At 41.2% G+C, this 27,818-nt stretch overlaps 2 protein-coding genes across 4 annotated transcripts in view; one reads left to right on the top strand and one right to left on the bottom strand.

Moving 5' to 3' along the window:
• Positions 1 to 313: 313 nt before the first annotated feature.
• Positions 314 to 27,818, bottom strand: part of LOC124180858 (dual specificity protein phosphatase 10) — a 91,799-nt gene continuing 64,294 nt past the window's right edge. The window contains exons 4-5 of the mRNA XM_046566740.1: positions 7,387 to 7,779; positions 314 to 4,696 (exon numbers count right to left, since the gene is read on the bottom strand). Coding sequence (XP_046422696.1) covers positions 4,383 to 4,696; positions 7,387 to 7,779 — 707 coding nt within the window. The 3' untranslated portion in view covers positions 314 to 4,382. The remainder of the gene's footprint in view (positions 4,697 to 7,386; positions 7,780 to 27,818) is intronic.
• The window catches only part of LOC124180860, a 121,691-nt gene continuing 104,866 nt past the window's right edge, over positions 10,994 to 27,818 (top strand). For 2 of the 3 annotated variants that reach the window (XR_006870323.1, XM_046566744.1), the window contains exon 1: positions 10,994 to 11,285. The gene's annotated coding sequence lies outside the window, so the exon portion shown is untranslated. Of the gene's footprint in view, positions 11,286 to 14,607; positions 14,976 to 27,818 lie in introns of those variants that run through there. The other variant, XM_046566745.1, reaches the window with a different exon arrangement.

Genomic DNA, 27,818 nt, shown 5'->3' on the forward strand with positions numbered 1-27,818 from the left:
TCTTCAAAAAAGTATCTCAAAACAAAACTATCCCGCAATTCGCAAAATATTCCAAACTACTGCAAATTTCCCCAACGATTCTAGGCATTTATGATTAGGTTACGATTAACTAGCACACTTTTATTCATAGAAAAAAGAAACTTGCCTAGGTGCCAAACGTTGGCGAAAATATTTTCTAACCGTAATTGTGATTGGAGAAACTAAAGTGACCACCAGTGATATTGATTATTGAAAAGGACCATCAATCACTTTCCGCAAAAAGTTAGCTTACAAATAATTTTATGAAATAATAAACGGGAAATGAAAACCGGAGTAATAGAGATTGGATTTTTATTCATAAAATAACTAAATAAATTTTGATATATAATACAATGCTTATAATGTATAGTGTGTATAACTGCTTATACAACTGTATATATATATATATATATATATATATATATATACCGTAAAATTATATGTTACAAAATCGTTGGGATCCGATCCGATCAGCAGAGGTACAGTCTAACTGAATCAATCCGACGGCTCGTCGATAATAATTACTCTGTCTTTAAACTCGAGGACTACGATCAGCCATGAGGTACCCACGTAACGGAGAACTGACGACGAGAGGCACGTTTCTTTCAAAAACATACGCCTCTGATAATATCCCCAACCGAAATAGAAACTCAGTTCTAACCATGTCATTGTGTGAGTTTGTGGGTCTCTCTCGTTTTCGCGTTACCTTAATCACGAATTACGTGCGTATATACCTGCACAGATAAGCAGACTCCGAAAAACAAAAACCGAAACGCGTTACGCGTACCAAGTTAACAATATTGAACCCTTTCAAGTAGGTGAATCAGATACTGCAACGAAGGTCAAGCAACGCCACCGCTTACGCGGGACACCGCTAATATTTAATATGAAAACGTTAAAAATTGTCAGCAAAGCTATCGATTATACTGAAACCGAGAAAACGCTCACCGTTGGTGGTTTGATCTACGCATAAAATGAATCGTCGTCCAGTTGGGATCCAACATAAACATGTGAGTGGCTGATCCAATATGGCACCGAAGAGTTTGATCAGCTGATAGATATTTGGGGTATAATGCAATGTTGCATATTGTAAAAAAAATTACTATCCAGGCATGGAAAAATTCGTGAAAAATTTTGGGCTTTTATTTGAATTACATTGATTTTATTTATAGAGTAAAAAATACGAGACAAAAGAGAAGATTTTTTTTTTTATGTACACTAAATTAAACACAACCATGTTGCGAGTGTATTCGGTATGCGTTCTGCCACCAGATGGTGTGTTTAGAATATGTTGGACCCCAACACTCCATTCCATTCACCATTCTTTGGCGCAATTTCGACAAACTTTCAACGGTTTGTTTACATGCTTTCTGTTAACAGGTGCAACGAATTAGAGGAAGCATTTATGCATAAGTATATAACGACGTGTATTACGGATTAAAGTCTTTTCGCGTAATATGTGTATAGGTACGTAGAGTTTAGAAATATCCACAGAGCAAATTGGTCTCCATTTCTTTCCATCGGGGTCGTGCATAGCCGGTGACACGATCGCGATCTCTTTCGCTTGTTTTACACACAGCCTTTGATTGAATGATTGTATTTTTTTTTTTTATTCTTTTTTCTCTAGTATCAATCATTTTTCATTTTTTCTTTTTACAATTTCTCCTTCGTATGTCTCTGTATATGTATACATTATTATTATCATTATTATACCTATATCATTATACATTCATCTCTGTACTTCCACATTCAATAATTTCATCGCACTGGAGCTTATAATAAGCTTACTCTTTCCTTATTGTGTTCCACATCGTACTAACATTATGTATTATTAATATTATCATTACAATAATAATCGTTATTCGTTATTGTTATTATTATTACAGTTATTATTATGTACACTCAAATAATTAGTCCCAACAAACTAAACGACTAGATAAGGGGCCTCTGTCATACGACTACGCCGCCAATATTTTTATCCTTTCTATTATTTTTTTTCTTCGTTTTACTCTATTTCATCGCACTTAAAACTTTACATATCTTATTCATTTAACGATGTGTACTACCTGATATCTTATGCGCGTATCATCATCATAATCATACATTTCACTTCACCTGACTGAAATAGCAAATTCTCGTTTCAAATCTAAAATATACGCTTTATACATATTACAGATACGCACGGTTGTCAGCAAACACATGTTACAACACCTTTTAAAACCCGTACGCATCTGCAAGATCTGTTCATGTTATCGACGTTGTAGATGCCAAAATTTAACGACCACCCAAACTTCTAATCATACGTCAAAATCGAAGGGTGCACGCGTTTCAGGAGTGGTCGGTGATCCGTAGCTGTCGACAGCATCCAAATTTTTCAACCTTCCGTTAATGCTTAATAATAATTACTGCCAACACCCGCCACGCCAGATAGGATATGTCTGCAGTAGACAAGAATGCCCGTGCGGAGCAGCATGCATCATTATACGGTTGCAGCCGTCTTAAGATGTTCGTCAAAAACAACCCATTCGCACAAGGGGCAAAAAAAACTGCAGAAAACCTGCATGTTTTTCAATGATTTTTTTCTGAATATCGTGGGAGAAACACTTGTTTAAACAATCAAGGACATCTAATAGACATTTCTCTACAATTATCGTACCATGATGGTTATCGAAAGCAAGGAAGCAATGTCATGAAAATTGAATACACAAGAATTGACGTGTTCACCACACCACACTGCAATCCAACGTACAATCTTCGATTATGTATTTCACTATAAATCAGCCAATCGGTGCATACAATTTTGCGATTATTGTACGATATTAGTCATCCAAATGAATTATATTTTTTCGCAAAGTATACTCAGTCTTTCGTCACGCGGTAAGGGAGATATGGGACGAAATGTCAGTTGAATAAAGATTTATTCTACCGCCATGATATTCAGCGAGTTGGTAAAATAAGTCATCGTCGAACCCGAAATTGAAATCGTTTCATAAGACGAGTATGTGATTTTTTATCTAATGTAGCTGTAATGATTCGTGACAGCAGGTAAAAGCTTTGTTCAACTGGCAAATCTTTTTCTACGTATATAACAATATAATTATCAATAAGTACCTCTGCATTTAATTAATCCTTTCCATCAATTTTATCAGAGCGGTGTGTCTGCGAAATGCGAATTGGTTCAGTCGACCTTTCAGAAAGGTCCAGAGAAAAAAATTTCGCGTCACAACGAGAATTAGTAAATTACTCGTCAACAAAAGGCTCGAAGCTCGTTTCAAAGTACTATTTATGTATTTCAGTTAAAAAAATTCAATCTGTTTGCAAAAATATCTACGCCTAATCGATGAAGATTATATTTCCGAACTCCAAGTTCTGCCAAAAGTCAAATGATCCCAGATTTCTTTCTTAACTTCTTTGATTCCTCGATCACGAACCTCATCGTACAGCAGTCACACCGCTGCACCGTTTTGGCTACCCTTCTTTTGTGTCGCCGTCTATTGACACATTTGGTGGTCTTGCAAACATTCATTTAACATACCAAACATAATTAATTTTTAAAAAATATTTTACTTTGTAATCATTTTTGTTTTTTTTTTGTTTTTTTTTTTGTTTTTTTTTTTTTAATTTTTTGAACAGATTTTACTTGTCGTTTTTTTTTTTCTACTCTGTAATTTCTCTTATATCTTTTCTCTTCCTCGTATCATTTTTCATTCAATAAATTACATATTATCATATAAGGTAAAACGCGTCTTGGCGCGCGTGATACGTCATTCACATTATACTTTAAACACGCACGCAAATCGCTCCTTTCTCTTACTTTTTTCCCATCTTGTTTCTTGTATCTTGTCTCTTGTATTTTGTATCTTGTTATCTATAAGGCAAATGTGGTTCTTCCATCTTCCCGTATAGTTTCGTCTCCCAATCGTTTTGTTTTTTTCTCTCTTTATTTTCTTTTATCTTTCACATATACTCGCTTTCTCGCTAATAAATTAATAGTGATCAGCCTTTCGGTTCTTAGGCGAACAAGGCACATGATTAGCTCAAGATTTAGCGTTTTTTCGCACAAACGCGATCCCGGATATGTAGTTCATGTAGGTATATTAAGGTAAGGTAGTTCTGACGCTTTTCCTTCGCTCCGCTCCTCCCTCGTTCTCTCCTTTACCTTCTCGTCCTCATCTCGCCCCTCTTAGATTCTCTCATCCCGTTCTCCCCCTCCCGATCACCCGTCACGTGTACCACTCCCTATCCAAATCGTCGTCGTCTCTTATCTCTTATTAAGCGGCCATATGCAGTAACTGTAAGATTTGTTCAATAATTCGAGGCTGCGTATTCCCTTCGGAATCAAGCCCCGAACGCAGAGCATATTCTCATACGCTGCAGCCGGACGTTACCTCCTCGCTGTTCTGCTGATGACTCCACCTGCATTGATGGCAGCTCTTCGGTTCTTCTTGGGGCGCTCCGACTCCGCCGGCTGCCCGAAGACCTTGTTCAAGCTCCAGAAGCTGTCCCATGAAGTTTAAGTTCGGGCTTATTATCGGCCGCGCCATCTTCACCAACTTGTAAGCCTCGACCATCGACATCTGCTTGTGACGCATTATGTACGCTATCGCTATCGTTGCACTCCTCGATACTCCCGCCTGACAATGCACCAGCACGCTACTTCCGGTTTTACGCGCTTCTTCTGCAACAAAGAAATACAAACAGATCTGTTAGTCGTAAGTTGAAGCAGGTTCGTTATTATTAAATTTCTCTACACCATGTGTATTAGGTTCTAGGTTACAGTTGAGGTAGGAAATTTTACAGTCTGATTTCCAGCAGACGATAATTCGAAACAAGACTTGTAAACGATTGAATAAAATCATAAACTGTGTACATAATATAAATTCTAGACCGAGTTTCCTCTGTTAATTTATTTAAACATCGAGCGTTGGGACAAAACTAACATGGCCGCCGTTGGCACGCTTGCGATTTTATTATGGCGATACATTCTTTTGCAGGACTTCAAATTCATCCACTTCTATTTCACGCCGAAGAAGAAAACGGCAAAAACGGATAACGCGTAATTTCCACCAACGGAAACATCCTGCAACCAAGAAATTAGCTGGCCAATTTCGTGTAGCTCTGATATTGTCGATTGAATGGAAATACTTGTACAAATTGTTTCGCAGTGATTCAAATCTAGAAAATTGTGGACCGACGATACAACGACGACGGCGATACGCATATAACGAACGAAACAGTCACGTAACCCAAACAACCGATCCAGTTACATAACACGAGGGAACGCCGCTATCATATCGCGCCGGTGAGTCATTCCAAGTATAAGCTCTGCATGGACTGCCGTTGCTGCATCGCCCGCATCCTTCCTTCGTCTCTGCTATAACGCGTATTATACGCGACGCACATGTCGGATACTTGCCTAAGACACTTTTAGCTCGCGTACAACGGGGGCCATTCAATTTATTTCGGTTCTTTTTTCGTTCTTTCCTTCTTTCTATCTCCCTTGACAATTCCTGGCCGATTCTGCACGTTTGACGACGAACTTACGTTGCCAATTTTTGTTTTGTTTACTTTAACTGTGTCGGAAAAATAAAATCAATCATGACGGTATCGTCCAAGATCGGGGAAAAGCAAAAATTCTGATCACCAACGAAGAAAGCAGGTCAACGGTCGTAAAAATGACGATCTAAAATCCATTCTCATTTTCGAAACGCCGTATCTCAACGGACTTGCGATGCTCGTGTGCGTGCTCCACGTGCTCTGCTCGTTGTAGCGAGAGAGGCGGCGGCTAGGCCACCGGAAGTGGGGTGTAACCACCCGTTTCCGGCGAACCATTCACCGTGCGATGGACAGAACGAGAGGAGCCTGAACGACGAAGGGCGCGGAAGAGCGTTCAAGCGCGCATATGTACACATGCATGCGTGTATACATATTCCATCTCTCTCTTTCTCCGTTCCCCGTTTCTCGGGCCATTCACGAAAGAGTGACTCACCGGGCCAGTTCTCTCCCGGAGCCCGCGCCTGTTTTTAAAAGCGTGACACGCGTGAGTGTGTGCGCCGCAGGCTTTCGGGCTGCTGCACCGCGTGTGGTGCAAGCTACGGAGGCAAGGGCTGCGCGGAAACGAGGGATCAAAACGCGCAACTGGTGGCGGTCTGCCCGGTGCAAGAGATACCCTGTCCCACCCCATTCTCTGCACGTGTATGCATGCATGTTTGTAAGTGCGACGGCAACACCCGGCGGGTCAAGTAAGAGGACCGCCCCTCAAAACCGTTGTAACAATTTTTTTCTTCAAAGTTTTTATATCGTTCGTATACTTCTTTTATTGTTAGCGGGTAAATTGTTATTTGCCAAAGGGGAGGAAAAAGGTTTCGTAGCACGTTCGCAACTTTCTTGGAATCGTTACTGCAGTAATTCGTCGAATTTATAGACATTTCTTTTTTTCTTCCTTTCTTTCTATTAATTTTACTTCGTCACGTTGTCAGGAAATAATTACGCTCTTGTTTCATACTATGTTTTAGTATATATGTATTATATATAATACCGATCTTTGCATTTTCTTTAAAAAAATGACAAATGAAATACTCTGACACCATGTATCAGAGGCACGCCAATCAACCCGCATATTTCTCGAGATAAAAATTGACTCATCCAAGTTTTCTGATGACTATTCCAGTGATATTGTACCATTCCCGAGAACAGGATCGACGAGATTCCCGAATGTACATTGTTTTTTCATCATCGCCGCATCATGCTTGCGCAGAGTACAATCTCAGTGACTCAGATATACTTCTGGCAAATACTTGGATGAAACTTGGTTTTTACACAAGATTTCGTCAAAGTGTTTGCAATGGAAACTATCTAACCATTTTAACCACGTGTTTTCCCCATTTGGTGAATCCGTAACTCAGTCTATAAGGTATTTGAATCGTTCGAATGAGATATACATTATACATATATAATATGTATGTCAGAAATGCGGCCAAATAGTAAATAATAACGAAATCTACAACGTGGGAAATGTATTGGTATATCAACTTCGAATTTAAACTTGTGACAGAAGTTCCCATCTTTCCCATAGAATGTATATACAAACGAAAAAAAAAACAATGATTTATCTGTTAGATTTTCAATTGATTTGATATTTTACTGTAGTAAAGATCATTACTACATACGTCCATTACCGGCATCAAATTTGCAACGAATAAGAAATCAAATAATCTATCCACGTTCGATATTCAACGACGCAAAGAGGAATCCAGTGTTTTTCACTCGGTTTTTCACCAGGACTCGTAGAACTCGTAGTACCTAGCACTTCTGGGACAATGCTAATCACCCGAGTTGGCAACAGGTTCACAAAGAGATGAAACTCACCAATGAAGTCGAAGGCCTCCTCGAAGTACTGTTTGAGGTTTTGGTGGCCAGAATCGGAGGCGGGTATTTGGCGGTAGGTAATCCCGCGTTCTTCGTGGTATCCAGGAAGCTGGGAGGTGACGTTGAGAACGCGGGTAGCCCCGAGGGCTCTGAGGAGCTGGAGGTCGGCCGCGTCGCGGCCGTTGCCGAGGTAGAGGAACGGCAACACCCTCGACGCGGGGTGGTTGTCTATGTCGGCGGGTTGCGGCGTCGGCGGTCCACCCAGCATCGGGCATCCCGGTCCGGGACTCGGACATCCGCTAACGGTCGAAGATCCGGCGGCGGAACCGCTTGGCGGAAGTAGCGTGTCTTCGCAGAGCTCTCTGTGCCGTCTGTGAAATTCTTTGTGACCACCTGCAACAGTAATCGAAACGACGTTTCCATCAGTCGGGGTTTCGTGTTACGCTGCTGTATACACTCGTAACAATAAAAAAAAAAAAAAATATATATATATATATATATATATATATAATTAACAAATTTCAGAATAATTATTGCGATGTTCTATTAATAATGAATTTGAAGTCGAAATCAGACAAATTTCAAGTTTACTCAAGATTCCAATTTGTATGTCCCACCTTTTGGAATCATTTTCACAATCGCACCTAAATTTTCGTTCATAACTATCGAAAGTAACCAAAAGGTAATCGAATGAAAACGTTGCAGTCTGCGACGAGACAGGACACGAGGTAGTTACATGTATGAATGAAAAAAAGGTTCGTTGATGCGTAATGCGTATATATATTACATTATACGTATATGGGGTTGGCGGAGGAAAGATAACGTGCCAATTAGGTGACTGACACTAGTTGGAAGAATTCTTCATTGTGAATTCCCATTCCACGGTGATTCACGTATAAATACACGTTATATTGTACGCATGCTGCACACTGCGTCTATACATAGAGTGATTACGCTCTGCGGGATTAATTAGTAAACTCATCGGCATGCGCGAATCGCCATGCCGCAGAGCGAGTTTCGCTTTCGCTTATTCGTTACATATACAAACGTATATATATATATATATTATATATATATATATATATTATGTTATTTAATATATATCATATATCTTTATACATGTGCAACGTGTGCGTCCATCTACAACAATTTGACATATAAGTTCTAGCTATTATTGCCGCCGGTAGATATGCATTCACAGGCGCTGGCGCACGGCAGTTGCATTGATAAACACATCGTGCTCAACCGACATGACGGCGAACCGTATATGAAAACGATCGTTAAATAACAGGCGAGCATGCATATCCGTCGATGTGTCTAGCTACAACTTAATTCCCGTTCATCAACAAAACGGTTCCTTCCTGTCTTCCTGCAGCTACGGAGAAAAAAACAAACGAAGATGAAAAACAAAAGAAGAAAAACAAGAGAATCGCGAGGCCGGTGCTAGCCGGTACCTGGGCCGCCATACTGGATTTTGACGCCGAAGTACGAGGATCTCCGTGAATTGTTAAAGCAAGCCGATACCTCCAAGATTTCTTCGAATTCCACGGTTCTAGAAGGATCCTACGGTTACCACACAATTCGATTCGACTCGACTCAGGATGCAACGATGCGCATAGCCGCCGATCGTGAAACTCGCGTCGAAGTACAAGCCTCCGTTGGGATTGTGGTTAAGAAATTTTCACAAAACTCCGGGGTAAGTTTGACGATCACAAATTTGATGTTAGAAAATTGTCAAGTTTTCGTAAGGTAATTTCGAGGCTGCTTCGATATCCGAAAAATCATGGAAATTTAAAACATGGTACGAGATTATGCCCGAGTATTGACCGTGAAAACGAAGCTGAAATAACAACAACGGTGTCTAAGGATGTAGGAATAAGACGAACGGCACGAACAAGTGGATAAATAAATAAGAGAATAAATGTGGGCTAAATGCGTCTCCTATCCTGACCTGCAGCCCGTAACAGCAAGGCCTGGCCTGGGCCGGCGATGAGTCACTTGCCGTTGCGACTCCCTCCACAAAACCGAGCCAATCCGGCTCTACACGCCATCGGCCAACTTCGCCTCTATATACACCGCGTGTCTCACTTTTTCGTCACCGAATACCTGCGCATGAGAATTGAGAAAGGGGACTCGGAAGCAGTAAATACGGGGGGCGGGGGTTCGAACAACCCGTTGCCACGTCGCCGTCGAGAACGAGATGAAAAAGAAAACGAAGGGCATGCCGGGTAAACAAACAAACGCGTTAGCTGGCGTTTGTTTGAAATAATCCGAGACACGCGGGGACACCTTCAAGTAACATTCGCGACGACGTTTGCGTGAAACATTTTGGTTTTACCGCGAAAATTTCTCACCCGATCTCAATTCACGAGGAATCAGGAGCGTCGGCCTCCTTCTGGCGGTGTTCAACGCGCTGTCCGAAACGGCACGTTTCATTGAAGAATTGTTATACGGTGACATCGCGTTACCGACTCGCGCACTGCATGATGAGAAAAAATAGTAACAGGCGGGAAATGGACAAGGAGCCGATTAATGTTAGACACTGGTAAGTAAAGCACACACGGTATCGCCGCGACTAATTATCAGATAGTTTCCCTGTCTTCGTTCTTCACACGAGACTTCCGAAGTGGAAGAATGACAAAAGTACAACCCGTCGCGTGTAGTAAACAGACTATTAGGTGTTTTATCGAATCATAGAAGGCAAAGGAGGATTCCGGGGCGATATTTAAAACGTCTTCGGTCGACTCATCGGCGGTCGGTCAACAGTCCTCGGTATCTTAAACGGAACGCGTGCGACTCACTGATTCTGACTCATCGCGACATCGTCGTAGAGTTTGCTATTACGCCACTGTTTTCATTCCCTCGTTAAGCACGGTGAATCGAACGAGCCTGACTCGAGATTCGAAACGGTCCGATCACAGGTGCGAACGAGCGCGCCTTTCGCGTCCGAAAGAGAAACTCTCTGCCTCTCTCTGTCTCGAAAAGTTTTCGCCAACTAGATTTCACAAATACAGGATAAACATACCCCAAGACCCGATGTTATCCAACGGAACAAGGCGGAGCACCAGGCAAGGCGCTTCTTTCTTAATCCTCATCTCGGTGCCCGTTCGTACGAAAATCTCCTTGAAACGAACTTGCTTAACGGTAGAGAATCGTTGAGTCAATACAGTCCCAACCCAACACTCGGAATGTTCCTCAGCTGAACGACATGGATATATCTCGTTTCCACCACTAGTTTTACTCCTTTTATATGCTCGACAACGATATTAAAACTATCGCGTCGATAACAACAAATATCTCGCTGATCGGCGCGAATTATCTGCTCCGTTAATCAACACCACATCAAAACAACACTGTGACAATGAGTCTCGAGGAAAAATAAACACGAAAGTTGTCTCGGTCCGTCCTCTGAGCCCGAACGTCAGTCGGACTCGATTAGATTTATACTGGCAAAGTGTTCACAGTGTTCTGCGCTCTCGGTGCCGCTCGCTCACCGAACGGGAGGTTGTGACTCGGTCGGGCCAAAGCGTTCCCTCTCTCTCTCTCTCTCTCTCTCTCTCTCTCTCTCTCTCTCTCTCTCTCTCTCTCTCTCTCTCTCTCTCTCTCTCTCTCTCTCTCTCTCTTTTCTTCTCTCTCTTTCTCTCTCTCTCCGCGTGTACGTCGGCCGCGCGATGAGTCACGTAGCCGAGACGCGATTGGCTGGGCGGTCCGTGACGTCACGAGGCACCGTTCACACGCGCAAAACCCCACGACGCCCGGACTTCACAGCGGCTCTTCACTGCAAGTTCCTCTACTCTGCACGCTACGCGTTCCGTATGCGCGTATTTACGTCGACCGACGCGTGTACGTGTTGCGTGTAGTCGCCGAATGTCCGCCGCTACGTGGGTCCAGCGAATCAGGTATGTATACGACTGTTTGCGTGCCTGTGAGAGAAGAGGAGGAAAAGTGACCCTCTGCCCCACCTCCGACCGGCGTTGTATTTTCAAACGTACCTACGCGAAACGACCTTGTTGTGAAACCAGTCGTTTGGTAAACATTAAGGAGGCGCCCTGGTCCGTTTCCACGTTGACGTGTACACCTCCGAATATCGGAGTTTACGTATTTCAAACGCGAAAGGAAAACTCACAGTCCCGTTCTATACGAAGTTTTGAACGGGAACGGTCTGATAAATTTTCATAAATCGTAATAGATTTGTCTAGGGCACCCCCTTGAGACGCTCCACGTTTTTTCCGTTATCGTAACGCGGACTGCGTCACGCTCTTCGAATTTGCACTTTGCCTCATTTGCTGTTATTTTATTCCCATTTTCAGTATTCGCGCGTGCACTCGGTCTGATTGTGAATCACGCAGCGGCATTGCGCATTCCGCATCGCGCGAACGCGTTCGTACTTGGCGCGATTTTAGGATCGCTCTGTTGGACACGCTGAACGGTCTTCTCGAGTTATTCTCCGTAGAGGACTTCGGCGTTACACATGCGTACGAAATGGTATACAATGCATGCCTGTGCGGAGGGTAGTTTTAAGTTTCTTCAACGGGACACGCAGCTGCTAACGAGGCCGTATACAACATAGTTTCTTTTAAGGCAATGCGTGATGTACTTTACTGAACGAAGCGTAGGTATAACGTGCATACGCGGAAGCCTCGGTATCCATTTCGATTGTTCATTGTTCGCTTTGAATGGTATTTTAAATCGATTATATCAGGCTTATCCCCTACTAACAAACCATTTATAAAACGTATCCGAGAAGTTACAATCTTCGGGTAATTTATTCAACTATCGTTCACCGTACGAAAATAACGTTGCTTCGATATCTGAAACAGCGGTACAGGCTTCGGTCAAAATATCAACGTATAAGTACGCTAAGTACAGGTAAATAATCAAAAATAACGCGATAAGTGGTATGAAATTTTACAAGATCTCTGTGTCCGCTTCCAATTTTATTCAATTCGCGTCTGCACGCTTTTGCCGAATGAATAAATATCGCGTACCTTCCGGCGAGAGCTGGAATCTGCAAGCTAACGATAGATTGAGATATTCGAACTGGTCGGTTTTTGTCGAATTAAGTTAACAACCATCCTGTTTCGTCGATTCTCTTTTATTGTTAGTCCCTGATTATTATTATTTCTTTTTCACGTTCTCTGGATTGAAACTGGTTTCCTAGAATTCAAGTTATTCCTAGTCGACGACAAAGTTGATTAGTTAATTTCAATAAACTCAACTGTTCGGCGTGAGTATCATTCGTACGAATGAATAAGATTTCAACTATTTAAAACGAATAAACGATTTATTTGAAACTACGCTAGAAATTGGAGTATTTGGTATAATATAAATGATCCTACATCTCCGCATTCACTTATTACGTACGTTATTCTTTCAAAGAGTGAACTCTACACTGCGACGGATGATTTATAGGAAACTTTTATAAGGATAAAACAGATTCGTAAATTTGATTTCTCTGCAACGTGGTTGAATCGATCGTATCTCCTGCACTTTGGATCATGAATCATATACTTATATAAGCGCCTTACCGCAAGGTCCTTAAGGTCTATGTAATATTGCATCTGTGCTTGGGACTGGAAAGCATTAAATGCGTCAGAAAACATCGTCTGTTGGTAGAGGAAGAAAATCGCACGTACCGTGATACAAGAATAAAGGAAAAAGAAATAAAAAATGGACCGTTGAACATGTAAACAGCGATCCGATGACCAAGCACACGATAATTCTTTTACGCGATACGTTAAACGTTGTCTTACAGTCCTTACAGCGACAACAAAGAATTTGCATAAAATTTTACCCGCGATGGGCGAATGAGATGAAATTTCGTAGAACAGCATTTGCGCACGGATATTGTTGTAGGTACGCACAAATGACGTCACAGGTTCCATTTCATCAGCACGCCACCTATCATTAGCATAAAATGCGCGTTTACACAGATACATTATACACAACACGCATAGGTATATAACATTGAACGCACATAGTTGTGGTTACGAGAAATGTGAATGCGGATGTAAGGTGTCCGTACACCCGGCTCTGTTCGTCGATGCGATTATGAATTATGACGTCGGGCTTTTCTTGTTCAGCAAATCACCCAACAATCAAATATCCACGTGTGTGGGTTACATCAATTTTACAAGCTCATACATCACAAAGGCCACACTCTCAGCCTGCGTTCCATGATGCGTGGTGTTAGGTACAACATTTGTTCAAAGTTCACGGGAAGCTGCCAGCTAATGGTTATAGTCATATTACTTATTGTTGTAAATACGCCAACTGGTTTGGCGGTAATCCCCCACGTCTATCTTACACCTGCACGGATCTATCGTCTACACATGTGTAACAATCACATTCTGCGCGGGAATGCCCGGGTCCCATACGCAGCTGTTTTTTACCTGTGACTTGGTGCGTTCGAAAAGGGTGGCTCAGCATTGACGGACTGAGAAATTGCAGGAACGAATGAGTAACGGATTCGGAAAAAAATTAGCGCCATGGTATGACTTCATGTCTGATGCGCGTGTGAACTACGCGTTACTCTTGTTCGCATTCTCAAAGCTCTGACGACGACGAGATTCATCGTCGTGCGTACAGTGCGTGTCCCGACATGACGTATCAAAAACAAACCTCAACATTTTCTTGGACGAGTGTCGTTTTTCTTTACGCGTGTAACCTCTGGTTCCAGCCTTGCGTTAAAGCGGAATAAACTGATACACAGATTTACTAATTAGTTGCTACTTTTACGGGAATTTATCCATAAATATGACGTTACGAGTACCGATCGTATCTATGAATGACTGTAGCACACTCGGAGACGCAATTTGTTCGATTGAATGTCGTCGGTTCTTGAGAGAAAATAAAAATCTGTCATGATCTTTTCTATGTCAATACACGGACAAACGTATCAATGATAATTATTTCTAAGAAAACACGGTCTTCTGAATCGCGAGTTATAAATTGCTTTGTAAGCCACTGTATACGCTTTGTTCAAAACAAAGCCTTGTGCGCGTATGTTGTACAAAAAAACTCCTAGATGCTGTCTACTTGTTTATTGTTTTTGCAGATGTTGAGATAGTCGAGAAAAACTCTACATCTTCAATGATCGTGCGCGCAAGCTTCCTCTGTCAGTTAACATTATCATCTTCCGAAAAGTTCACGGATCAATTGAACTCTGGATAAAATTTCCATTTACAAGCATATACTTACGCATGTCGATCTGGACTGTGATTTATGAATTCAGGAGAAGCGGTGAAAAATTGGCACTGTCTGCGAGCCCGAACAAAAAGTAATTTGACGAAGCTAAATGCTTTTGAAATATCATTCCGTAACGAGTGAAAAAAAATCTATTTCTTATTTGCCTCTTCCCAGAACTGAGACGTTAACATTCGCATGAAGAATCACATAAATCGTGGACAGTACTTTTACAGAGAGTGCGAAGTCGGCACATATTTTACAACATACGCAAAGAGGATTTTTTTAATAAATAATACAGGCGTCGCGGATAGGATGAGGCGTGTTTCTTCTTCACAGTACGATAAAATCTTTCGCGAGTATCTGTTCACGTCTAACAACATACGTCCAACTATACACATACCGTAATTGTCAATTTTACTCTCGATTTGGAACAACAATAATGACGTTATAGTAGGTATAAGTGTGTTATTAGTCCGTCATACTTGTTAAAACTTGTGGAATTTCGGTGAGCAATCGATTCCTGGATACTCTGAATCTGCTGCTTTATACACGCTGGATATATCTCGGTGGCGTCATTGTGGTTGGAACAGGCCTTCTGGCTATGACCTTTTACACAAGTATGCGCCTAATCGGACTATCCGTTCGCAACCTTCTTGCCTATCGCCTAGTTTACCGATTAGTGATTCAACCGGATCTCAGTTATTTTAATCACGAGCTTCCACCAACTCCGATGAACAATAAAACTCTAAATTCCGGTATTTCAACGACAAGTATCGCGTCATAGGAAAATATGTATGAAGGCACAGTTCGCAATGGAAGTGATGGAATTGCAGTCGTTCAATGACGTCATGCTGTGCTGGCAAACCGGGTGAAACGGGATGCAATAACTGTCACTTTTAGGCCTCGGAAGACAGCACCGGTATTTACCCATTTTTCACTCTAGCCGAACAAAGAAAATATCCCGCACCTAAAACGCGGGAAGATCTGCTAATTGGGTATTTTCAACGTCTAAGCGTCGTTCTACCCTTTTTTGGCCATTCGTTACATCAATACCAATTTATGAAATATAACGCGCTCCAAATCGGTGAATCACATGAGATCACGTCGATGGAAATTGGTTAATTAGTGTTTTTTCCTAGAATGAAAATAAAAACTGTGTTCTGTTTTCAAATTCAGTTACAAATTGTTTTGTATTTCTTAAGGTGTGTTTCAGTCTCTCAAATCACTATTACCGCTTGACAATTTGATACGTTCAATTTTTACCCGCGTATAATAATGCACAAATTTCCTTATTTTTTACGCTTGTATTGGAATACTAATTGAATTGAAACGTGACGAGAAAATGCACGTGCACGCGCGCGCGTCGGGAGTTAATTCCAATCCAATATCATTATCACCCTGACACCTGGGTGATTGTTAACGGCAGTTTAAGATGACCACCGCGAAGTGGATTCTGGTTAAGTAATAAAATTCGAGTTGAATCACGAGGATGAGATAATGCGGCGAGTTTATTGCGATGAGAAGTCAGTGAATTAGTGTAAGAGTTTGTCCACGAATTTGCGAGACGTGAAAATGAAGCAGCGGAGCATTGATAACCTTGGAAGAATTTTGCCGTGACTCTAGAATCCGTAGCCACAAAGGCGGCTGATAACGCACGTCATCAGCGCAGGATCGATAATGCGTCATCAACTTGAGGTGTAGACGTGTAATCCAGCCCGAAATAACCACTGCCCTAGTCTCGGCGATGTGTATATATTGTACACTAAACCAGCGTCAGGGTGATTCAGGATTAAAGGTTGATATTTCTAGGGTAGATTCCTCGTGAAAATTCAATGCTAAAGTTATTTTACGCCGACAAGGTGGCATCGATGGTTCTCGAGTTACGGACCTCCGAAGCTGACCAATCGCGACGCTCCGTCGTGACTCATCGCGAGACGAAGGGGCGTGGCCGAAGGGTAACGCAGCTCCGCGATTGGCCGACTGCGAAGCTCCGTATCTCGGAAACTATCGGTACGACGAGTTTTTCGTAAAGGAATTTCCGTCTTGAAATTTCGTCGAGAATCCACCCTCCGAGTTTTGGGAATGTTACTCGAACCGGTGTACGTATCCTACCCGATACAGATACGGTATCGCATCGATCAACATCAGGGATTATATCTACATTTATATATCGCTCCTTGCTCCGAACAATCGGTGATTCAGCGACTAGACGCCACGTACCTTGTACGCACATATGTGCGTAACTTTGCGCCATCGGATCGGAATGAGTCAAGTGACCAGATGCGGATTGTGCACTGATTGTCAGCGACGATTGTGTACCAAAGTTCCCGTCACTGTTTACCTTTTCATCGGTCTATCTCACGTACCTGTCTGGAATACCGTCCGTGAATCAAACAACATCACTTATACGGTATATAATATTTTCTGTATACTATATACCGTATATGTGTAATTCGCATGTAATACCTGCGGTACGTTAAACGTTTGTCTAGCTAGGTACGTCGTTGAGACTGACTAATTGCCGCCTTACTGTAGATACGTATTACGCATATAGGTGTAATGTACACGTGACGAACATGACTGCGCTTTTATACAATTATTCATCGCGGAACCCGCAAATTAGCTTCAATCACTGCAACGAGTATAGTTAAAATAAGATGCAGTCATCGGCAAATTATACCTCATTTTACTTGGAGTGTATTCCTTCTTTTCTTTTTACCTTCTTCAACCATATTTGTGCAAATATTTTCTGTTTTTTTTTCTTTGATTTTTTTCGATCTGTATGTGCGATATTGACACCAAGTTTTGCACGTTAACTATTGCTATGTAAGTAGAGACGTGTGAAATTGGCAAGTTGTAATATGTAAATGCATGTAAATTCGTTCGAAATGAATCACTTCTTTTACTCGTAACCTTTTTGATATTGAATTCTAAAGAAAGGAAGGAGAAAAAAAACACTGTAATGATTTATTTTAATTTTGTGCCCCTCCATTTTTTAGACTCGTTTGTGGCCCGACAAATACTGATTTTGAATGGATATGTAAAAAGAAGCGGATTAAATCAATCAATTGTAAAAGATGTACTGTTCAATTTGAATATCGTCATGAAGGGGTTAAAAATTTTAGCAGCACAAGGCGTTGAGTGAATTTATTTTGAATAATATATATACATGTACGAACGGTGAGCAATCGGAATGAATCCACGAATAAAAGTATGCAATCATTCCCCAAAATTGGGCCAATCCATTTCCCTCTATTCACGTCGAGGGATGATGGATGAGGATTCACTCCGAGCTCCCGACAGTTACTATAATTCTAGTAGCTATTAAGCTAGCGTGGAATATTTCCATCCTAGTTAAATTTGTTCCAAACTTAACGCTGCAGTAGCAGATGAGTAGCATCAAAAATTCGCAACCTGTTGAGTTCAGGGCTGCACTGCATTGCCGAGCAAGCGTTGTGGAAGAGTCGGCGATGCAGCCGCGGCGAGGAGATAACGCATCGCGTGACACAGACTTGGGAATTAGGCGGCAAGGTGGGCCGGGTCGAACGAGTCATTGACCCATTACCTGCAGGTCTAAGCCCTAAGTTACAGGTGCGGATTGTTCGGCTGGCACGCGAAGGGTTAGAACATACGCCCGCAAGTTCGTTGTTATCTCGGCAAACATGGATGATCGTGTTCTCCGTTACACGGAGAGAGGTAGAAAAAAAAAAGAATAGACACCGATAATAACAAATCGACTGTAATCGCGGTAACGGTAAAAAATATAGCGAACTCATAATGCGGGTGGTCCCCGGAACTAGCGATGATTAATCAGTTTTCATATGCGGAAAAAAAATATGTGAAGAATGTTGATCGATCAGGCAACGTTTGGCACTATGACGATGCATTATTCGCTGTCATACATCTGTTTTTATAAATAACATATTATACTTCGAAACAAGCGTTCCTTATATTTTAGACTATTTCTGTTCTTCTCTCTGGAACTCACCGGAGTTCTCAATTGTTTCGTACCTTTTCCTTTCTTGGTTTATAAAAGGTAAAATTTTCTCGTTCGTTGCGGAAATTCGTACGCATATAACGGTATTTTTTACGCACGTTTAAAAACTACGCATATTATAGATCGAGAAAGATGATTCACTTTTCGAGAAGTAAACAAGACATTTGTCATAAATAAGACTCCGTTGATATTATTGAACGTGAAGAAACGTAAAAAAATCGTATTGTAACTCATGTGTAAACTTCTACTGACATAATTGAACAAGTGTTCTCTTCGTGTTTATGAAAATACAATGTCATTACGTTTGACATATTCCGGGTTTAAACAAATGCGATATACCATATGTATATCAGTTATTTATTCACGTCGAGCCCGTCGGGAAGTGATAAATCCAACAAACGTACAGTAGAAATACATCAATTACTTAACTCAACTTTTTGCTCAGATCAGCGTTCGAGCGAGTAGAAGGTTTTCGACGTAACGTAGCCAGATACCTAATGTTCCTAGCTGTCACAGGCACACAAGCTCGATTACTCAAACCTTGAGTGCGCAGAAAAAGCTCATGCCAAGACTGACCCCGATCGGATGAAGTAATCGATTCCGCGGAATCGAGATCTGCTCGTGATATAATTTACTGGTGCGTATCGCGGGAAGCAGTGACGCGTTTGAGCTACTTCGACCGCGAGAGCTTGACGAAACTTCTCAAGGAAGAAAGCCACCTATTGGCAGCTGGGCGAATCATTCGACTGCCTACCGCGCAGCTTTTGAGGAGGTTGATCGGGTAAAAATCGGCACGTCTTATTTGTTTTATCTCGCGCAGTGAAATCAGTGAACAACATCGATGAACCAACCTCCTCGAACCCGCAACATCGTTTGCATTAAAATATCTCTTCTTCGGAGGAAAACTGGGACTTTTGAATTCATGAGAATGAATCGAACCACTTCTTTTGAACACTTTATAGGAGATGTGAGCATTTCTGTCTCGTTCGAAGTGTCGATCAAGATAATCAACGACTGGGCGCGTGTTGTCCGGAACCGAATAAAAGAACGACACGATTGTCCTTAAGGTGGGATGGAATGTGGTGGCGCATGCACACGGATACGGGTAATGAGCGTACACGGCGTGCGTACGTACGCACTCGAAAGCACCGGTAGGTATAAGTATTATGGCTCTGAATGAAATACGTGATCCATAATTCCGTGCACGAAACGTGATGTCACGATCTTCACTGACTCCGTGCGGAGCGCGTGACACACCTCGCGAAAAAATTTGCATCTCGTGTGACTGTTTGACAACGAGATCATTATACGTATCTGTTTATCGAGTGAGTTAGCGAGTCTGCTCGCTGGCTGTAACATCGCGAATATCGTACGTGGAAATATCTTTGTACCCTTGGGCGTGAATGACGAATTTTTTATCTCGTAGGACCTCCGATGCCTCGATTTATCGCACAGAGCACGACCGCGTTCGATTTTTAAACCTATCGGGCGATTTCCCATCAATTTATAACCATTCTAGTCATTGCATTAGGGTTTCACACCCGGAACGTTGAACCACGAATGCTAATACCTACGCAGGTATTTCAAATTTGAGGAATGGTTGAACACTCTGCTAACGGGGAGCTTACACTTCCTGGGACTACTTCGTGCCATCCCAAACGAGTATGTTCAGGCGTGTACGCGAATAACTTCACGTGACATCAAGAGGCTATGCATCAGATTTCGTATAAATTCAAGTGGCTACAAGTAACTTCGAATGATGTCATCAGATTTGAAATGACTTCATGGTAATTCAATGATGATTTTACGATGTTTTAAGTTTCCTTACGTGATTTATACTTCGCGACTTCACGTGACAAGAATGTCAATGATTTTTTAGTGCGTTATTCTGTGACCTTTGTATCATCCGTCAAGCGATTGAAGCATGTGCGAAATTCGTTTATTCGACCGGTATGATAGACTGAGAAAATGACAACGGTGTACCGATGATGCGCAGGAAATTGTCGGCAAGACAACTAGGCAGACTTTGTTAAATTTGACATTCCGTAACTTTATGCGATTTCGAGTGACCAGCTTGTGCTTGGACAATCGAACGACGGAAAAATTTCCGGATGCGAAAACTGGTTGTCACATCATGGCCGTTGGATAAGTACGCAAACGGCAGATCACTCTTCAAAATTGGCGTCAAAACAGAGCGAGATTAGACGGAGATGAATTGGCCTGAGAGTAGAAAACAGAAATCAGAGTATATTCGCGACGCATATATGCTGACGTGAGTTCCTTCGCGGTGTTTCTCCGTGAGTCACCAAGTGAGGCGCATAACAGATGAGTTTATTGTCGTGCGAATGAACGCGTGGCTGGCCAGAAAGCCACAGGCTTGCCTCTTATCCGCCAGTGTGTTGCGCTTTCATCCCAAGAGTTAATTTTGTTCCGCAAGTTCTTGTCTTCTGTTTTTATCTTTTCTTTTTTCGTTTCTCCCCCCCCCCCCCCTGTACCTACTCGTTTCTTTCATTTTCAACGGTGCGTGTAACCAACCAACCAACCAACCCGCCCACCCGCCACACAGATCCAGATGTCACACGCTTACAGTTCCCTTCATTCATACGGGTCTGTGACTCGACTATTATACCGAATTCATGGGTATATATCGCACGCACACACGACACGCGTTCGTTCCACGCATCGAGATGAAAGGGTGTAGAGAAAAAAAGAGAGAATGACATAGAAGAGACAACTCATTGTCAGCCACGTGGTGTTAATCGCGCTGAATGAGCCACGCGATATGTCGTGTGGTCCATGGTATCATACGTAATACATGTATGTATACGTGATCGCTTGCGCAGCTTTTGTGACTGTGTCATTTCGCTTCCAGCCAACGCCAACACGTCCGTACACTCTGCATTGTACATAATTGGGGACACTTAAAGTCCCGGCTCATTCTCAAAACATTCAATTCTCCGCCGCTTTGCACAATTCATGAATAACTTTATCATCCCGGAAATGTCCGGCATCCCCCTGCTGATGCGAAATATATACCTATCGAAAACCATTGTGAAGTTCCACGCGGAACGCTTAATCTTTTGGGGATCCGTGCAGGATCCACAGCTCCATAAAAAATCCATATTCATCGTGGATCTCTAATAGACATCCAGAATATCTACGGTCAGGTTAAAGCCCGTGATAGATACCTCAGCGAGGAGTGGTCCAAATTGTGCAAACGCGCAGTAATTTAGCCCTTTAGTTTACACCGAATTTCGTCCAGTATCTACGTACTTGGTTGTTCTTGAATGCCTAGTCTGTATTGCCTAGGACTTTTTGTGCGAGGCAAAACAAAATGTGCACACGGTAGTTTCTGATATATTGCTTCGAAAAAGCATGCCCATTGGAGGTTCAAAGTTCTTCTCCAAACAGTCCATGAGATCTGTTAATGGAGGTCTGTGTGGATATCCAGTATACTTCTTACTCGATGAATGACACGCAGACATTTCGATCTCTAATGGAGATCTATTGTAGCGTTATTGTATATCCATCATGAATGTCAACGGAACGTCCATCGGAAGTAAATGTTCCTTGCAAGGTGTAATAGAAATTAAACGGTGAATTATAATCAGACAGAGGAAGATCCAAACGAATCGACCTCACTTGGTAAGACCAAAAATTTTCCCTGCAGGCACGCGATAGTTTTTCTGGTAACACTTCGCTATCAATGAAGTGGCTTTCTTAGGTCGAGAGGGGCGTAGCACTTTTTTCAAAAATCCTCCATACCATGACGTAAAGGCTTCAATGTCGTTCCGAATACCGAAATCGCGATGCATGCTTGTATAATAACACTCCGTAACGCAGTCAAGAAAACAGCATCAGGGAACCAAGGGAAGGTTGCGTCGATGCTAATCGGCGTATCTGTATGCAGGAGAAGGTTCGCCAATTTCGCGAACAAAGAAGCAATTTACTCGCTCAATTCCTACCGCCGGCCGTTCCAACACGGTGTAGGTAGGCAGAAACGAAGTTGGTTAGTCATTCGTCGGAACATTCGTCACTGACGATGAAATGACACTCGTAAGTCATAACCTAGCTCAACTTAACCATACGTTTTATGAACATCTGTGTATTCGACCATTGCTTATCCCTCTTCAACACCCGTGTAATCGATGCCATAAGCAAGGTTCCAACAACCGTGGCAGTTCAATTGCGTAAATCCCGTTTTTGATCGATTTCGTTTTACAGTCGACATTTTGATTATTATCATTATTATTATTGGTAAATACACAGAATATTCTCATAATTTTAAAAACAATAAAATAAAAAATAACAGCACACAACGCGTCATTTCCATGCGAAATTGTAATTGTTCGCAAGGTTACTCAGTGTTGTTCGATAAATCTCATCGAAAAACTTGCGAGTACTGTATAATGTGGCATCGTTTTAAAAATTGTCAGGTACGGAAACATAGGTTTGTTCTACGCAACTCTACGTATCGAGTATAACCATTGGCAGTGATGAGTCGTCGTATATTCATTGCCAGTTCGTCAAAAATCAAGGATTAAATTCAGAAGGAACATCGTTTCTTTTTTCCACGGAAAATTATTGCTGTGTACAACACGTGATATGTAAATGCGTAAAAAAAATGTCGAAACTTTTTCCGTATCTGTCCCGAAAAAAAAAGTGTGAATAAAAGATATCGTCATTCGCCCTTAGTAATTTCCCATTGTTCATCGTTCGCAGTAACTGTGTAACGTTATCCGGTAGGACTGTGCAAGAATTTCGAGTACGCGATGTCCGCCATGTATGGCACGTTACCTATTTCCTTCCGTCGCGTGTGACGTTGTTCGCAATTGTGACGTAAGGTCGATGTTGCGCGTGTGACGTGAAAAAGGGTTCAGCGGAAGGATTTGTAGAAGGCGGTGCGAACGAAAAACGTCATCGCGAAATCTGCGAGTATGTAAATATATAATAACGGTCAGTATCAAGCGTCAGCGATTGCAGATCGAGTGATAAAAATTCCTTGCATCGAAGTTGCAGATGACGACTATTATCCAACGATAAAATTTCACCGCATCACGTGCGAGTGTGTGTAATATATAAATAAACTCAATTACGTCCTTGAATACGCGTCGACGTGATGTGAAAAAACGCGGAAAAGACAACGACGGCATGAGTAAACAAACACGGAAAAACCACTTTTTTCGCGATACTTTTCATCACCGTGAAAAGAAAAGAGTTTGTCGGTCTACCTGATAAACTTCCGCGATAATAATCGAAAACGGCGTAGCGAAAAGTCTGAAACTGATGGGACTTTGCAGCTAAATGTGAAATTATTGATAGAGAAATTATAAAAGAAAAAAAAAACACGAATAACAACGCTACTTTGAAAATCGATTCATTTCCGGTAAAACCAGAAGCTCAAATTGAAAATGGGGCATGGCAATTTTTATATTAAAAAAAAAAAACGGGATTTTATTTTACGCATGGAGAATGTTCGGCAGGCGGAAGCATTATGCGTCAGTAAAGTGCCGCAGAACGTTTTATGCTATTACACGTTACTTCTGCCGATGGTGGAAGAAACTTCGGTGTATTCGAACGTTAGTATCTTCAAGTATAAGTACATATGTCACATGTTACGGCAATTACGTAGTAACGTATAACTCGATGACTCTTTCTTCCTCGTTTCTTTCTACGGAATTTATTGAAAAACTATTTCCTAACAATTGAAGAAAATTTCCCAAGAATCTTATGTCATAGGATAGTGCAATAAGCTGTGATAAATGCGGACGTTAAAAATGACAAAGGATCCGATCCTAATACACGTTTGAATACCGTGTATTCGAAATTTAAACTAATAATACATGGTATAATATCATAGTTGTGTGGAGCTGAATTAACGAAATCGGATATCTTTTGCAGTGATTCGTATTGCAGGGGCGTCAAAAATGCTCTTATAATCGCATGCGGTTGATAAGTGGATATATAAATATAGAATATCATCATCCGAATCGGTTGTATGTAATACGCATTATCCGTATCCTTATCTGTCCGTTGTTATGCGAGTTATTTCGCACCCTGACACTTATCTGCGTATCCATCAATCATACGCAAGACAATATTATCGATGCATGTACCTGTTCCTACATACACACACATATATCCAATATATCTGATCGAGCCAATGAATAAGTTTGGTAAAGTTCCTATCGCCTGTTTATCCTTTCGAGTCGTATACACCGCGGAATCGGCAACATCTGACACGATAAAATTTACGAATTACTCGACGATAGATTTATTATGGAGTTAAGATGAAATATGTGTGGGGTAAAGAAAGGGTTCAAACGATCGAAATTAGTTAAGGTATCCCTGCCACGCAATAAATTACGACAAATGATAAATTTTGTGTATCGGTGTATCAAATTGTTAAGGGGTCACGTTTTCCAAGGTATGCGAAATTTCACTTCAGGACACCGACCTGGTACGAGGATAAAAAATATGCATATCGGATTTTAAAGGTATAAATGTGGGAAGACTTCTTTTTTTCTTTTGCAAAGTAAATATATTACTCGTGTTCTAAGAAATAGGTACCTGAAGAAGAAACAACAAAGTAACGGTACTTTGGTTGAGTACTTCGTGCATTGAAAATCGGATCTGCATCCTACCGAGTGCCGATATATTTAATAAAAATTGACAATACTGACAACCGCAACAGCTGGATTATGATCCTCGTGATTGGCCAAGGTTTTGATTTTCATCGTGACTGTGCTTGAATTTTTTCAATGACCGGTACCTGTACGTATGTGATAAACTTGAGATTATCGAGGAGCTACTACAACGATAATACTGATTATAATCTACGCTCCGATCGGGGTTTCGATAAGATCTTCGTGTACGTTCGCAGTCGAAGCGCCATCTCTATAAAATACAGCCACCAGCTGAGTGACAGCTTTTAAATTGTTGACGTTAGCCCTCATTTGATATCGATTAAGAAAATTGTTTGGTCAAAAATCGATGCTTCTTATTAATTTCGTACATGGAGTACTCTTTAAATTGCCAGCGGAAGATCTCGGAATTATAGGAAATTAAAACGAAAATTGTTACCCTTATACCCGTAAATGACGAAACTCGACAAAATTACAAAAATAAACATCAACCAATTTGATTTTGACTTTGACAACCGGATTTATCTACAACCTACGTAAGTCTGCGCAAGAATGATTGGCGCCGGTAGATTTCCACGACAAAATCAACGGCGTTGTACTTTGTAAATGAATCAATATCGAATAGTTGTAGTGACTTGTGACCCCATAGGGATGTCTGTAAAGGTTAAAATAACTACAAAAAAAAAAAAAAGAAAAAAAAAAATATCGATAAAATATGACGACTAAATTAAAAATAAAAAAAAAACTCATTTTCCACATTTTTCTAAAGTCACAAATAAACTAAACTGCGACGTGTCTGCCTATTTATACATCTTTCATTATACGCAAGTAGGTACCTACTCACGTTGTAATACACATATACTGTATTTTTATAGATGCATGTTCATCCTGTATTCGATACAGGCATACGTATCATCGTCAATTATAGTTGCCCGTAAGGTGAATCATTATTTCGGTCACGATAATCGACATGCTCGAGGACGACGTGCTCGATTCGACACATCAATTTTATACGGGCATGTACCAGTGTCGTATCAAGTGAACTTTCACCCCGGGAAAAATTTCTTTTTTCTAGGTTAGTCCAATTTTATGTAAATAATTACCAAGCCTGGAGCTCGTCAGCGAAAAAAAAACAAATTAGCCGAATATTATCAAAACATGGAAAAAAAAACAGGAGAGTTAAATTATTTCGAACGTTAATCTAACTATAAAAATTCTTCTAAAATTATCGATACGTCAATTTCCGATCATAATTGGCCTGCAATGACATAACGGTAGATTTTCCAAACAACTTTTTATCTTTTCCTAACTTTCGATTCGGTCTGTTCGTCCTTAAACCGATCCAAGTTATTAATTTCCGCCCCCTAGCGTGGATAAGCAAGCTCGCGTTTTAATCGGTTATCGCATCGATCATCGCACATCGTCTCCACACTTGCGATGTACGCGCACACATACAGCAGCTGTATCGAATCGATTAGGTATCAGTTAAAACAATGACGCGACCAGCCGCCAATGATGTAGTCCCGCCTCATCGATTCCTCCATATACCTTATATGGTAAAGTTTCGGCCGAAAGCCCCCGAGCTGGGATTGATAGCCACTCGCGCAATTAGCGGCTTGGATAGATATCGTATTTACGTTATACGTCGACACTCTTCGCGATCATAATCGACGTTCAATCGTGCATCGTTGCCGTTGCCGCGTGTCTTCTGCTCATCAAGCGCCGCCTGCGTCTCGAAAATTATGAATGAGAATGTTAACGCAAAGGCTAATCAGTACCGTGACGAGACGTAAGACAACAAGGAAAACAAATTCTATTATAATATTCATAGAACACTTCTCGCTTGTATATATCTTTCAGCCGTTAAACGATTGATAGATCTTTTGATCTCTTTTCAACAACCCGGGACCGAAAAATTACAGCAAAAAATATTCTTAAATCTCTCTCTTTTTACAATATATTGATACGTATGTTTATCTTATTTTACTACGTGCTTGGAATGAGGAAAAAGTTTTCACCTACGTCTGTCACGTGACGATTTGTGGTATAGTTTTTGATTGTAACTTCTTGTTTATTAATCATTTTCGCGGCGCTATAGGTAACCAGAGGCTTTGCATATTTTTATTTTTTACCTTAATCTAAAAATACAGTTCAGATTATTAAATGACAATATGTTTTGTGGCTGTAACCAGGAAGTTTAGTACGCCTTATCGTTATTTTTGATTATAGTCAATCGTACTACTTATATTTTCTTGTAATTATTGCGATAAACTGATGTCGAGAGTTTTATTTTAACCGAAAAAATACAGCGAAATAAAAACAAACCTATAGAAACGTTGCAACAACTATAAAAAATACACAAAATCCACTTACTCGTATTAAATTTTCTCATAAATCCAATAACATTCAAACTTATATTGTTCGCGTATAATTAACGAGTAAAATTTTACTCATTTCTGCCTACGATCTACCATCTTCACGTGCATAGAGTCCATATTTTATGCACACGAATGCAAGACGTGCAGTGCATCGATGAATTTTTCATCGGCATCCGCTTTCATACAAAGCTCATATAATACATGATGTAGTTACAGTCGTCGACG

The sequence above is a fragment of the Neodiprion fabricii genome, chromosome 4 (assembly GCF_021155785.1).
Source record: "Neodiprion fabricii isolate iyNeoFabr1 chromosome 4, iyNeoFabr1.1, whole genome shotgun sequence".
In the NCBI taxonomy this organism is placed as follows: Eukaryota; Metazoa; Arthropoda; class Insecta; order Hymenoptera; family Diprionidae; genus Neodiprion; species Neodiprion fabricii.